General features: G+C 43.8%; 1 protein-coding gene across 3 annotated transcripts in view; it reads left to right on the top strand.

Moving 5' to 3' along the window:
• The window catches only part of plppr5b (phospholipid phosphatase related 5b), a 94,097-nt gene extending 79,988 nt beyond the window's left edge, over positions 1-14,109 (top strand). For all 3 annotated transcript variants that reach the window (XM_068709601.1, XM_068709603.1, XM_068709602.1), the window contains 3 exons: positions 1,314-1,490; positions 5,109-5,240; positions 13,680-14,109. In XM_068709601.1, coding sequence (XP_068565702.1) covers positions 1,314-1,490; positions 5,109-5,240; positions 13,680-13,709 — 339 coding nt within the window. In that variant the 3' untranslated portion in view covers positions 13,710-14,109. The remainder of the gene's footprint in view (positions 1-1,313; positions 1,491-5,108; positions 5,241-13,679) is intronic.
• Positions 14,110-14,595: the final 486 nt, after the last annotated feature.

The raw sequence follows: 14,595 nt of genomic DNA, 5'->3' as shown, positions 1-14,595 counted from the left end.
TTCTTACATCAGCCGTCAAACCAACACACACTTTTCACCTGTTTCATCACACGTTTAAACACACAATTAAACCGTTATGTGCATAACACAACTGACAGACCAGTCTCTCCACACAGCACAGGGAACCTTTTGTGGATCTGCTGTTCATTTATTTTAGCAAACAGAAATCAAACTAGTTGAACTAGGTAACAAAGTGCTACCTCTGCAGCAATCATTTGAGTAGTACCTGCACACTAAATCCTGTTTTTGAAGCTGTAAATTTAAAGTATATGAAATACATCAATGCTGCTGTTAATATGGACGTCTCTTACCAAATCTATAAAAATGGGCATTTCAAAACACCATCTGCTGTCTTTAATCAGCCCTGAACCTTGCAAGGTCAATGACATTGTGGACTAATCTACGTCATGAAAGGTTACGTTACACCCCCCCCCCCCCCACCACCACCACACACACACACACTAACACACACATAACACCTGACATATTTCCCATTACTTTAATGACACGGTGATAAAACAATTCAAAATGCCAGTATCCAGCAGACACAGAATCAAAGCAGGTTCTTCTATTTGTCTCTTATGGTCTGCTTCCCTGCTGCAGCTTGATGAACACCATGTATCATTTGCCACAGTTAGTGGTCAGAAAAAGTTTATTTAATGGTATACACTATAACTCTTTATGGCATACTATACATTAACTTTTAAAGATTTTGTATGACTTTTTATGACATACAATTCTATAACTTTTTAGCATTTTTAAAATTACATATACATTTTAAAGACTTTTTAAATATCATACTCGATTATTTAATTTTTTTATGACATACTATACTGTATTTTTATGACACTTTTATGACATATTTTACTATAAAATTTCCTTTTTTATGAAATACTATACAATGACTTTCATGACATTAAGAGGTACCTGTAAAAAGTATGAGGTACCTCATTAATGTTTGCAGGTTTTGTGAGTGTGAATTCATGTTGATTAAAATGAGTTCTAATAGTGACATTAATACAGGTCAAATGACGGCTTAATGCCTTGCTTTGTATTAATTGCTGTTAATAGAGTCGATATGGTTCTGAGCTAGTTTTAGTTGCGTGCAGACTGTCTGAAGCAGCTGAGTAAGCTGTTACAGTAGTGGCGTATTATTTGAGCGTGGACGACTTTCTCAGAGTCGTTTTGCACCAAAGGAGGAGTTTTACAATGTCTCCTAACTGAATAAGTCATGTGATGGAACCAGTGATTTTACAAGATGTTTAAACATTCAGATGATCTCCAGTAACCCTGTCATCTCTCCTCCCTGGCAGATGTACGTGACGTGCACGGTGCAGGCGAAAGGCACCCGTCTGGCCAAGCCGGTGCTGTCTCTCGGGCTCATGTGTCTGGCCTTCCTCACCGGTCTGAACCGCGTGGCTGAATACCGCAACCACTGGTCGGACGTCATCGCCGGCTTCATCATCGGCACCGCCATCGCCGCTTTCCTGGTGAGACTCAACCCAACAGAGGTCATATGTGCTCTATGTTTGCGTAGGACAGAGGTATGGAGGGATGTGGAGTGTGTGACATCTGTCCAGCTGTTGGATGATGTTATCTCACCAACATCTAGAACATGTACTACGCACACATCCAGACACGGGTATAAAAGCCAGATCTGGGTCTGTCCACGGTGGACCGGTCTCTGCTGGAGGATCTGGGTCTGTCCACGGTGGACCGGTCTCTGCTGGAGGATCTGGGTCTGTCCACGGTGGACCGGTCTCTGCTGGAGGATCTGGGTCTGTCCACGGTGGACTGGTCTCTGCTGGAGGATCTGGGTCTGTCCACGGTGGACCGGTCTCTGCTGGAGGATCTGGGTCTGTCCACGGTGGACTGGTCTCTGCTGGAGGATCTGGGTCTGTCCACGGTGGACCGGTCTCTGCTGGAGGATCTGGGTCTGTCCACGGTGGACTGGTCTCTGCTGGAGGATCTGGGTCTGTCCATGGTGGACTGGTCTCTGGTCTGAGCTGAAGGAGTTTCTGGTGAACCTGCATGATTTTCTCTGATTTCACCAGAATCTGACCCGGTGGCACCGATGACGAGCGTTAAGAACATCTACAGAGAAATAGATGATCTTCTCTCTAAAGGTCTCGTTTACTGATGAAGGTCATACAGAGGATCAGGACTACATGACATTTAAAGTTCTTCACAAAAACTTTAAGATTAGAATAAAGGTCATGGTTTGTGTTCAAATAATGACGTCACAATTTGACGTAACAACTATTCGATAAATAACTAGCGTAATTAAACAAAACCACATTAGGTTTAGTTGGTTGGCCTTAAAATAATGATGCAAACTAAGTAAAATATATAAACACAAACTTAACTTCACAATAACTCAACAACACATTGGGACACAAACATCGGTCTCCTGGTTGAAAGTCCTGTGTTTGTTTGACTCTCTCTCGCCGTTGAGATTTGCACATGTGCAGTAGCGATCGGTGGGAGGAGGGGCAGGATGTACAGGATTGGGTGGCGAGTGACTTGTGTCGTTTGTTGTTCCTGTGTACGCGCAGGTACCTGATCCAGCATTTTAGGCTGATACCGGTTTCAGTACCAGAACAGCAATTCATTGTAATGGCTAACTATTAAAAAAAAGTTAGCCATTAGCCAAAGATGAAGAAGGAGTTCACATGTACAACATCTATCGGGGTGAAAGAAGGTTCTTTATGAAATACTGTAGCACGGCTTGTCCTCCCCTCACAGCTGTGCTGCACACTATCATGAAACGCACACACAGTGATGATGAGTGGGCCCTAGATACAGCATGTTTCCTAGCAGCAGCAGAAGATAATCCTCCCCCCCCTCTCATCCTCTTTCTTGCTCTCACATGGGACAGAGAGAGGCCGGCACATTCTTTGCTGTGGCTCAAGGGCTTGGAGAGAGAGAGAGAGAGAGAGAGAGAGAGAGAGAGAGAGAGAGAGAGAGAGAGAGAGAGAGAGAGAGAGAGAGAGAGAGAGAGAGAAAGAGACTCCTCCTCATCCTTCATCTCTTCCACCCTCTGCTCTCTTTTCCTCCACCTCTCCCCTCTCCTCCTCCTCCTCCTGCTCTCATTCTAACATGGCTGCCTCAAACAAATAGCTCTCATTATCACAGAGAACAGTAACGCAAAGAGCAGGCTGGCCCACTCCTGGTTTGGCAGGGATGCTATTTTATATGTGCAAATTATCTCCACAAGACTGCTGATATATTGGGAGCAATAAAGCTTTTATAGGGCCTCCAGATGGGTTGTGGTGCATACCAAATATGTCAATATACAAGTTGGTGTTACCTGGGTCTTCATTTACTTCTACAATTAAGTCTGGAAAAGCTCCATTAGATGTTACTACCTTTTATCTTTTTGTGTCTTTTCATTGCAGCAGCAGTCGGCTCGTAACAGAGAAAAAGCTCTTAGAACAATTTGTACGTTAGCTGCTCAGACCAAACAGCAGCTGAAAGAGACAATACTGGACTTTAATTTGTGTCAATAACCAAATGACCATATAAACTTAATACGTGTTAATATGTCAACGTTGTGTTCACGGCATGTTTTCACTTTGTCCTGTTTGTGGTATTCATGGACAGGATATCGAGGTGTAGTCGTGGGGAGGAGTGTTTACAGTTTGCAGATGATATGGTCCTGATGTCTTCATCGGGCTGTGACCTCCAGCACTCACTGGATCGGTTCGCAGCCGAGTGTGAAGCGGTTGGGATGAGGATCAGCACCTCTAAATCTGAGGCCGTGGTTCTCAGCAGGAAACTCCGGGTAGGGAATGAGTCCTTACCCCAAGTGAAGGAGTTCAAGTACCTCGGGGTCTTGTTTGCGAGTGAGGGAACAATGGAACGTGAGATTGGCCGGAGAATCGGAGCAGCTGGAGCGGTGTTGCAGTCGCTCTTCTGCACCGTTGTGACGAAAAGAGAGCCGAGCCGCGAGGCAAAGCTCTCCATCTACCGGGCGATCTTGGTTCCTACCCTCACCTATGGTCATGTGGACCGGGTCATGACCCAAAGAATTAGATCGAGGGTACAAGCGGCCAAAATGGGTTTCCTCAGGAGGGTGGCTGGCGTCTCCCTTAGAGATAGGGTGAGAAGTTGGGTCATCCGTGAGGGACTCGGAGTAGAGCCGCTGCTTCTTTGCGTGGAAAGAAGCCAGTCGAGGTGGTTCAGCATCTGGTGAGGATGCCACCTGGGCGCCTCCCTAGGGAGGTGTTCCAGGCACGACCGGCTGGGAGGAGACCCCGAGGGAGGCCCAGGACCAGGTGGAGGGACTATATCTCCGAACTGGCCTGGGAGCGCCTCGGGATCCCCCAGTCAGAGCTGGCTGATGTGGCACCGGGAAAGGGAAGTTTGGGGTCCCCTGCTGGAGCTGTTGCCCCGCGACCCGATCCCGGATAAGAGGTTGAAGATGAGATGAGATGAGAGTTTTGTTTTGTTTAAGTCTACAATCTTAACCACACGTTTAAAACTGCGACCGTTTTCAGGTAGAAAATTGTTTCCTTCGAAACGTAATTGAGTTTAGTTGCCTGGTAACAAACTTTTGTTGGATACAGGGTTGGCCAATAGGATACCGCCACGGTAACTGTGAGTGAAGCAGAAGGCACAAAGAGTTTCATCTGATCAGCTCCGGTCCAGGAGGGCAGAGCCTGATAAGCACCACAAACGACACCTGATCGGTTGTTTGTTGTGAAAGACGTTTCTCAAGTTTTGCTGGCGAGCTTCATGACCCTCCGTACAAAGTTCCCAGGTCGCACTGCTCTTTAGGATATAATGGACTGCAGCCCTGAAGAGTTTCTGTATCTCTTCTCTGCTCAGCCAACTTGAAATTGGTTATTTCATTTTGAACCTCAAAGCCACATTTTGCTCCTTATTAGAGGAGCACCCACATCCATCATACAGCTACAGCAATGCCCCCAGGAAAAAGTCCATCCACACATATGTGACCTACTTTCTTGGGTTACTCTCGTTATCAGGAGTCTCTATCAGTCCTTGGAATTCAGTTACACACCCATCTCTGTCCTCTGCTGTGTGTGTGTGTGTGTGTGTGTGTGTGTGTGTGTGTGTGTGTGTGTGTGTGTGTGTGTGTGTTATAGGTGGTGTGTGTGGTCCATAACTTCAAAGGCAAGTTACTGCTGAGCGAGGACTCACCAGAGGAGCAGTCCAACACAGCCATGCTGAACATGGGCCGGATGGAGAGTCCTCTGGAGAAGTACATCGCCTCACAGGTCAGTACAGCACCACACACCTGCACGCAGAATACACACCTTCTTTAGCCCTGACTACAGTCCCATCACGTTTTCATGCTGGAGTAATACATGTCTGTATGAAGCAAACGCATAGTGAACATCAGCTTTAGACCAATATGGCTCTTTGAACACTATTGTGTTTATTTTTTAGCCGAATACCAGACCTCTGGATGAAATGACTTTTCATTGTTAGATATCATACGAACCGTTGTATGAGTATACGTTGACTATTGTTTGGTTAGGGCAAAATAACTCCTTGGTCATCATGTCACACATGATGACACGATGACTCGATGACGGTCAATCGTTCGCGGGTGGGATGAAGGACAAACTATATTTGGCAACCTTTTAGTTACATAATAAATAATCCACAGACACCAAAAGTCCGGACAGTTGATTTGGCAGCACACCTGGAGAGGTTCCATCAAGGTAAACGTAAAGTGACAGGCGTCAGCTACAATCACTCAGCAGTATATTACACATGAGCTGGTGTCAGTGTTCTCAGCCCAATATATTGTATTGGTTTCACCCGCCAAGTAAGATCATACCACTGTTTTTATATACTTCCTTTTAGTCTTCAAAGAATTGGTTGATTTACTCATGGCAGTCTTAATAATAAATATGTATCAGCAAGTGCAATGAATTAGTGAAAATATTAGCTTCCTTGTTGGATTGGAATTCATTTTTAATTCATTAATAGTGTTAACATATGTTACTTCTAGCTTCACAAATGTGGGAATTTGCTGCTCTTCTCGGAAAATGAAAGCTGTAACTTTGTTCCCATCTTTTCATAAACGAGTGCCAATGACTAACTAATAGGACAATTATTGTATTGCTTAGATATACAGTATGTTGATAATATACCCTAACCCTGGTTTATTATGTGTGCATAAACTGCTAGTTAGAATGTTTCCTGATGTTAGCATTTGTTCATCGATACAGTTCTTGTTCTTTTGGGGCTTAATACCAACCATTAGCCCTAATAAAGGGTTCAGGGAGCAGTGTCTGACTTTTAACGACACACCTACACACACACTGCTGTAGGAGACGGATGATGAAGATGAAGACTCTTGCTACATTAAGGAGCGCCTCCTGGACTTCCTGCACTGGCTGCAGGGTCTCGAATGGTTCCAGTGTCTCAGGAACAAAAGGCAACAAACCGTGACGTGGTTTCAAACTCCAGCTCTCTCAAATCTCTGGACATATCGATACCTCTCTTTTTATTTCACTTATGAATTAGACTGGCTGATATTGTTCTGTAGACCAGGTCCAGCCTCTGTCCTGTCTGGTCTAAGAGCTACTACACCGAGGTAACGAGGGGACACAATCATCCGTTGTCAAACCTTGTATTCAGTATATGTGCTGCCCTGCCAGGACGGGGAATCTAAATCAAATACACATGATCTCAACAGTTCTGCTTCTCTCAAATGTGCCCCTCATTTCCAGAAATCAAATTGCAAATTAGAGTTGAGGTGAGAATCATCTTTTTTTTTCCCTCTTAAGAAATCTGTTCGCCTGTACTTTACATGATGTTTGTGTCAATTAATGGACTGCCTTTAAGTAGCACTTCTCTATTCTTAGCGACCACTCAACGTGCTTTTCAACCCGAGCCAGCATTCACACACACACACACACACACACACACACACACACACACACACACACACACACACACACTCACAGCAACTTTAGTTTCAGTATTTTGCCCCAGGACACTGTGAACAGGGATCGAACCACCGACCTTCTGATTAGGCAACGACTGCTCTGACTTTTGAATCTTGATTTCTTGCATCAGACCGATCTTCGTGCTCCCATCTGAATCAGATTCACTTACCGTTTTCACAGCAGACGTTTTGACCTGTCATAATAGGGAAAGCACAGGAGGAACCCTCAGGTGGGGCCCTCAGGTGGGGCCCTCAGGGCAGCCCCAGTTTTGGAACCACTTAGCTAGGCCAACAAATCCCCTTCAATAAGAAAATATCTAATTCCACATTGCCTTCCAAAATGACCAATTTTGGCATTTTTTGCTTTTGCACTATATTAGTTGGTTACAGTTTAATCAGAGTTTGAATAGATGAGATATGTTCAGTGCATCAAGGGCTTGCAGTTGCTGTAGTTTCCACTGGGATAGCCATAGCACCCCCAAGAACTTTCAGTGGTTTATTCATAATCTTACATTTTTAATGCCTTAGAATACCTATATTTTATTGAGTGTGTTTGTGAGGCACATGAGTTCCTGGCGGGTGATTTGGAGAGGGGGAGGAAAGAAAAGTCACAGAGAGCATCAAACACCCACAGTGCCTAGGGCAGTTGGACCAGGACAGGTGAGCGGAGTGTAATTTCCGCTCAACGCTCACGGAGCGGCTCACTTCCTCCGCTCTCTCCCGCTCTGCGCTCAACTCAGACTTCGTGCCGCTCCACTCCAAATGCTCACCGCTCACTCAGAACAAACAAGCTGCGTTGTGTCTGACTTAGGGCTGTGCTGGATTTGTTTGTGGGCTCACATTGTAAAAAAGCAGGATTGAACGAGAAGATGTATGTTTTCTTCGTCCTGGACTGCTCCCTACATATGCCGTCATTAGAGGGACTTATGGTGATTTGTCTTAGAGTGCTAGAACAGCATGAGGCCACAGACATGCAGGATTAGGTAGCACATGGTTGAGGATAATACACACATAGAAGAAGTGTTCACTCTAAGTGCCTTCAAAAGCTTTATTCTTCAAGAAATAATATCAGGATTACACCCTTTTCCAACTTTTCATAATCATCCCTACCAAAGTGTGTCAATTTTAAAAATGACAGCAACAGTGGACATGAATTAGTGAACGACAACATCAACAGTGAGAACACTGGTAGTTGTAGTATTGAATATGTATGTGTCTCTAAGGTGATGGGATTCAGAAATAGCCAAATGTGTTTGTTGTGTATTTCTTTGAGGTTTATTATGAAGAAACAGAGCAGGCACTGGAACTCTGATCTGGCTGGTTAACTCACGCTGGTTAATGCCAAACTGAACCCATGAGTGCTGGGTGTGTTTTGGCAACTTGTTCACTCTGAACTCGTCAAATGAAGACGCTTGATCAGCGCCCCTCGCCGTCTAATACCGAGGCATAGAGGCCCCCTTTAGTGTCTGTATGAGACGCACTGGACTCTTTAACACTAATATAAACCAAACCATGTGAGTATTAGACACTCAGAGCAACTGATGTTGTATAAAGAGTGAGAACGAGTTTTGGATGGGACACAGGACTTTCACCCAGGAGACTGCTGCTCATGTCTCGTGTGAAACATTGACTTATTTTTCATTACTTTTGTTATGTAACTTCGGTTCACTTATGTACTTCAATAGCTAACATACATAAGTAATGTTACAAGCATTTTTATTTCTACAGCAATCCTTTCTTAAGCCTGGCCCAGTGCTTTTCTTTACTAAACTTAACCAACTAAACCTGAAAACCAAGTAAACCTACATTGGAAGTTTATTTTAAAAAACATACTGTATGCATTTAACAAGCAGAAACTCTTAGAACATAGAAGTTTATTTTGAAAAGACGAGTGGAAAGGACATGCCATCCTTGACACGTCCAAAACTGGGGGAGACTTAGCGTGTCAAAGTTTAAAGTGTAGGGCCACTGACCAAGCGGCATTTGACTAGTTGGGAGTGAGAATGTGTTGGTTTTGGGTGTAAGATAAAGTTGTAAATGTAAATTGGCTGGTCATGCTTAAAGGATAGTGTTCATTTGTTTTAAAGACTGTCCTAATGCTATACTCACATGCCCATTGGCTGTCTGTAAAGAGGTGATTTCCTTTTTCAGGTCCAGACCAGGCGGTAGGCATCCTCCGGTTCTGCCGTGTGAAGCTCATGTAGAAGTGTCTTAAAACTTGCATTCTATCTACTGACCAGCAGGGGGCGACTCGTCCAGTTGTATGGATGTCTGATTGTATAGAAGTCTGACCAAAAATGAAGCAGGGTATGCTTTAGGGCGGGTTTACTGTGATTGACAGGTTACTGCCGCCACTAAAGCAGTATACGACGCGTCTACGCCACTCCTCCAATGTCCAAATGTGGTCACTTCGGTTCGCCGGTTGCAAAAAGGCAAGATGGCGAAGGCCAAATTGCCAAACTCAACGCTTCATAACGGCAGTTCACAAACCAATGGGTTATGTCACGATGACTAAATCCACTTCTTATATACAGTCTATGGTTGAGACCTTTTGATCAATCCGCCCACTCCAACGATTTCCAGACTGATTCGTCTGGCATGGGGACACGAAACAGCAGCTTCTCGGTTAAAAATTCATTGACCAATGGCGGGTTGACCAATTAGCCAATCGGCATTATGTGCGGGACAGACGCTAATATCAAGCTATTGTGAGGCGTTTTCAACCTGTGTGTTGAAGACGGTGTGTTTTGTACGCTCCGCTCCACTCTTAAAACTCTGGCAAATCAGTAACGACTTAAAGTGCCATTAGATTGAGGCCCCGACGTTAGCCCACTGGAGGCAGTGTCAGACTGACGATTCTGTCTGCTATCAGACAAGTTTCCTGTTTTTACTTGGTAAGTTTGTAACATGTAGTTATTAATGCTGCGGTCTTGCTTTCAGTGACTGACTTATAACAGCACACAATATTCTCCAGTGGTTTCACATCCAAGGGGAACTCTGGTTTATTACAACTTGGGTCTTATGTTTCAGATTGTATTCATCCATTTAACAGCTGAGATAGACGCTGTACCAGAAAAAAAAAATCTTTTCTAATAGCAATATTTTGCAGTTTTGCCCATCATTTCTAGTAGTTCCAATACCATAATATTCATCAAGTTAATTGGCGAGATCTGACAACACGGTGAACGCTCAACACGAGCAGTCAGAAGATCAGACAGGTTGTGAACAAATGGCCATTTATAGCAAGCAGAAACTGTAACGTTTCCTGTGAACCTAGAAGTTTATTTTGAAAAGACGAGTGAAAAGGACACGCCATCCCTGACACGTCCAAAACTGGGGGAGACTTAGCGTGTAAGTGACTACTTTTCAAAAGATATATGTGATAAAGATCTGGTAAAAGATCTGCTCTCAGATCTAACCATTGCAGGTATAGGAATAGTTAGCTTTGAATTTGGGAACCTCCAAAACAAGACAATGCTGAGATCTAAGGCACTGAGATTACTGCAGAAGAGGTACAAGATAAATGGGCTGCTTCCCTCGATAGGTGTTAGAAATATAGAGTATAGTGCAGGTCTCAGTTTACAGTCACCTAGTATGAATCTCACAACTCTTTGATGCAAAAATAGTATCACCCCAGTCCAGTACAGACAAGAATATAGACAGAGCTAACTGTTTCTTTATGGTTTTTGAATCTGTCCAGAAGGTTAAGATATCGTCTGAAACAGGTGTTCAAACTTTCAGTTTGAGCTCCAAATAAAGTGGTTTAGGTAATCTGGTAATCTGGGTTAAACTGGTTGTTGTTGGCCTTGTCTGACCTACTTATAGTGATGTCACCATGTTCCCAGATCTCAGCTATTGCTTTGCTTTTTATCTCTGATAGAAGTGATGGACAAAACTACAAAAATAAGAGCCAGCGTGGAATTTCCTTTGAACAAATCAATGTTTGTTCAAATTGGTCCAAACATGGTCCTTTGGCCTACTGACTACCCATCTGTTGGGCTGGTGGCCATCTTGGTCCATAGTGATCAAACCAGTTTGTATCCAATGAAATGAAAGAGAGAATGAGGCAAAATGCAGCCACACTCAGCACTGTCCAGAGTATTTGGCATGTGAGGTTGACGTGCTTTTCTGTCTTTCTCTTTGTCTGAGTGAAATCCCTTTTTTTTTTACATCTTCAGAATTCCTGATGCCAGATGTAACAGAAGCGTGCTTCTATTTACTCTGCTGTGTGTTCTTCTCGCTTCCTCTAACGCGATACACATTTAGCATCTGAACATAGAAAATACACGACTCCTATCTGATGATTCAATTCACAGCTTCCTGCTGAGAGAGCCTGTCAGTTGCTTGTAAAGAACAGAAAATCTCACCTCGGCCACGACAGGCTCGGTGGAAAATTGACTGCTCTAAAAATAGCTCAGCGTAAAGATGCCTGAAAGCTAAACAAGCCACAGTGAACAAAATGTCAGGGCAGGAAAAAAAAAATTAATCCCACGCTTTTATTCTATTTCTTTCTTCTTTTGTAGAATGGAATGCAGAATCCAGCTGGAAGATGCCATAGCTGTACATTTATAAGTAAAGTTTCCCTGAAAGATAAATGAAACGGGCTAATGACTTGATCAGATTTTGCACCAAATCTGCTTTGTAGAAAGCAGATTAAAACACCCAGGGCACTTTGTGGTTTGGAGGGTGAGTTATTGCTTTTTACCAGAAACACAACAGGAGAAAACTGCCATGTGAGAGACGTTTGCGCCAATATAAATGCTAATATCTCTCCTTATTCAAATGAAAACAAAATGATAAAAGAAGCAAGACAAATCATTGGCTAGAACTTGCAGCCTCAACAGACTGCTGGATGCAGCAACCGTGAGGATAACCCCATCAGAGGGTGTGTGTGTTTTCTAAAAAGGAGGGGAGGTCAGTGGGACATCTCCAGCGTTGATCAGATGTACAGATAAAGACGTAGGGAAGGGTGACGCGTCAGGAGCTGAGTCTGAGCGGTACGTCACTGTTGATTACTTGTGTCCTACTTCTTCTGTCACTCATGGTCTACTGTCGTATCTATGGCCAATCGTTTTGGTTAGCATGCTTAGTATCGTTTTATACGCCGACTCAAAGTGGTACGCCAGTTTGACTAGTGGTATGTTATTGCTGCTTTCATCTATTGATTCATTGGTGAAAATTGAAAATCAAACATTTCAGATTGCAACTCCACAGATGGCCAGAAAAAAAAAATGCACAATGTCGTTGAAGACAACACTGATGGTGTTACTTTACACATGAAACCAGCATGCCCCCACAGGCACACACCAATTCCCAACAGTATATCATGAGCACCAGCGAGATACCCTTTAATGTGGCATGCAGACACCAATGGATACATAGTGACGTACCACCAATCAAAGTGGCATATCATCTGTCAAATACTGCACCTTTAGAGTTCTCCTATACCATGTGGTACCAAAGGGCCTATTATCAGCTGGCATATTTGTACAGCTTGGCAGAATACTCATTATACTGTAGAATTTTAAAAAAAGCTACTGTACAAATACATCCCCAAGCTAAAAAGAAACATTGACTGATCTGTACTCCACCACTAGTGAAGCCATAAACAGAGTTTGTTAGAATAAACAATGAGTGCTGTCATGTTTCATGAAAAGAACAGTCTCAATGGGACCTCCTCTCTCAGCAGTGAGCTCAGCAGTATAGCTCCTTGAGGAGGTAGTGAGGAAAGCACGTCTCCAGGCTTGCATCTTCACCCCCCTCCCTCCTCGTCTTCTCGCTCTGCAGCCAAACGCACTCTGAGGTTGGATTAGAAAATCAAAGCCTCTAGTCTCCATGAACAACCATCCCCTGCCGCTGCTGCGTCTCACTGGCATTGTTCTGCCAGTTGTGCATGTTGTGACGGTCGCTCCTCGGGGCTGAGTCTACTTCTGTTTGAACTTTCTCTGAGATATGTTTACAACTTGCTCTGATGCTGTGTTTTGGACATATTGAGGTTCTTGGTTTAAAGGGCAATTTGGTATATTCCAACCTGGTGTATTTCCATTCTTAAGTATACCTTCTAATGCACATACTTGGACACATGACCAGGTTTGTATCCTGGAGTTGTTGGGTGTTGAGAGAACTGACACCCTCATCCAGGCGACCTGACCAAGTGGCTTTCTACTGGCCCCAGTGGGCAAACCCCTTTCAGCCAGAGCCATGGAGATGCTTTCTCTGCCTCCTCCACGTAGTTTTTGATGTCTCCTCTCCTGCTTGGTGGGTTGCCTCCTTGCGTCTCCTTGTGGTGCCAATGCATCCTCAGTTCCCTCATGTTCTTACAGGTCTTTGTGACTCTTTGGGTTGTGCCAACTTTGCACTTTTCAGCCCGGTTGTAGAGATTAGGGAAACAAAGAATTGTGTAGCAACAGATATTGGGGCAAGCTGTTTGAGTCTCCTACAGCTTTCAAAATAAGCAGTCAGGTGGAAATATACCAGACTTTTCCTTTAAACCATCTCAGATTCAAAACTTTCTTTCTGGTTTTCTGATTTTTTGTGAAAACAATCATAAATGATTCTGTTATTTGGAGCTTTCACCTCATAGATTGATTTATGGCTAAACTTATTGTGGCTGGAATTTCCATAAAAAACTCTGACCAAGAGCAGCCTGAAATTACTTTTGAGGAATCCGTCCAAATAAACGTGTCCTGAATAGACCAACCTTGTCTCCTTCGTCCTGACTTTACTCTTATTTTTTTTTCCTTCCTCCCTGCAGAATCACATCGCCTTCGCTGAGGTCACATGACGTGGAGTCGGCCGTCTGGCAGACCCATTGGACGTCCACGCTCTTCACTGTCCAATCCAATTAACCAGAGCGCAGCGCTAAACCCGTTCAGTGTGTGTGTGTGTGTGTGTGTGTGTGTGTGTGTGTGTGTGTGTGTGTGTGTGTGTGTGTGTGTGTGTGTGTGTGTGTGTGTGTGTGTGTGTGTGTGTGTGTCTGGTCTGCTGGTATGTTGTTCTATGTTGTCTTTATCAGGCCTCTGTTGTCATTTACAGCTTCTCGTATTCAAGGCAAAACAAAAAGAAAAAAAGAAAGAAGAGTCGGTGACCCGGAGGAGAACAGGTTGCTTCTGCTTTCTCCATCTATGCACTTCTTCTGAATTTTGATTTGCGCCTCTCAAATGAAGCGTGTTGTGAGGCAAAACCGGAGCAGACCGGTCAAACATTGTGGGTCACTAGAAGAACAAGAACTGGATGGCACCATCTCAACTCTGCCCAGGTCAAATATGTTGTCATGGTTTGATTATGGAAAAAAAGCAATGTTCCGTTAAGATGGCTGTAAGTCTTTAAGTTTAAGAGTTTCAGTGTTGCTAAAGTTGAGTTTCTACTGTTTTCACATCACCGTCATGGCATTCAGAGGACCGCTGTGAATATCAGAATATGACATCTGGGCCCGTATTTATCAAACCGATTAATGGGAACTTTTACTTACTTACACGCATAACAATTAAAGCCATCTATTAAATGTCGTTTGACCACAAATACCCTTCAATTTAAGAGCGCTCCAGACTGAAGCAGTAGCTGTGATTGTGAAATGTGAAATGTTTCTGATGGTATTATAAGCCCCGTCTTTTGCATTCCTAAGAAGTGCAAATGTCGAGGCTGATGAGGTGAGTTTTGCCCGCATTGAC

This window comes from Cebidichthys violaceus, unplaced genomic scaffold, assembly GCF_023349555.1.
Source record: "Cebidichthys violaceus isolate CVI_PGR_0920_01 unplaced genomic scaffold, fCebVio1.0.p SCAF_15, whole genome shotgun sequence".
Lineage (NCBI taxonomy): Eukaryota > Metazoa > Chordata > Actinopteri > Perciformes > Stichaeidae > Cebidichthys > Cebidichthys violaceus.
This window is presented reverse-complemented; position numbering and strand designations above follow the sequence as displayed.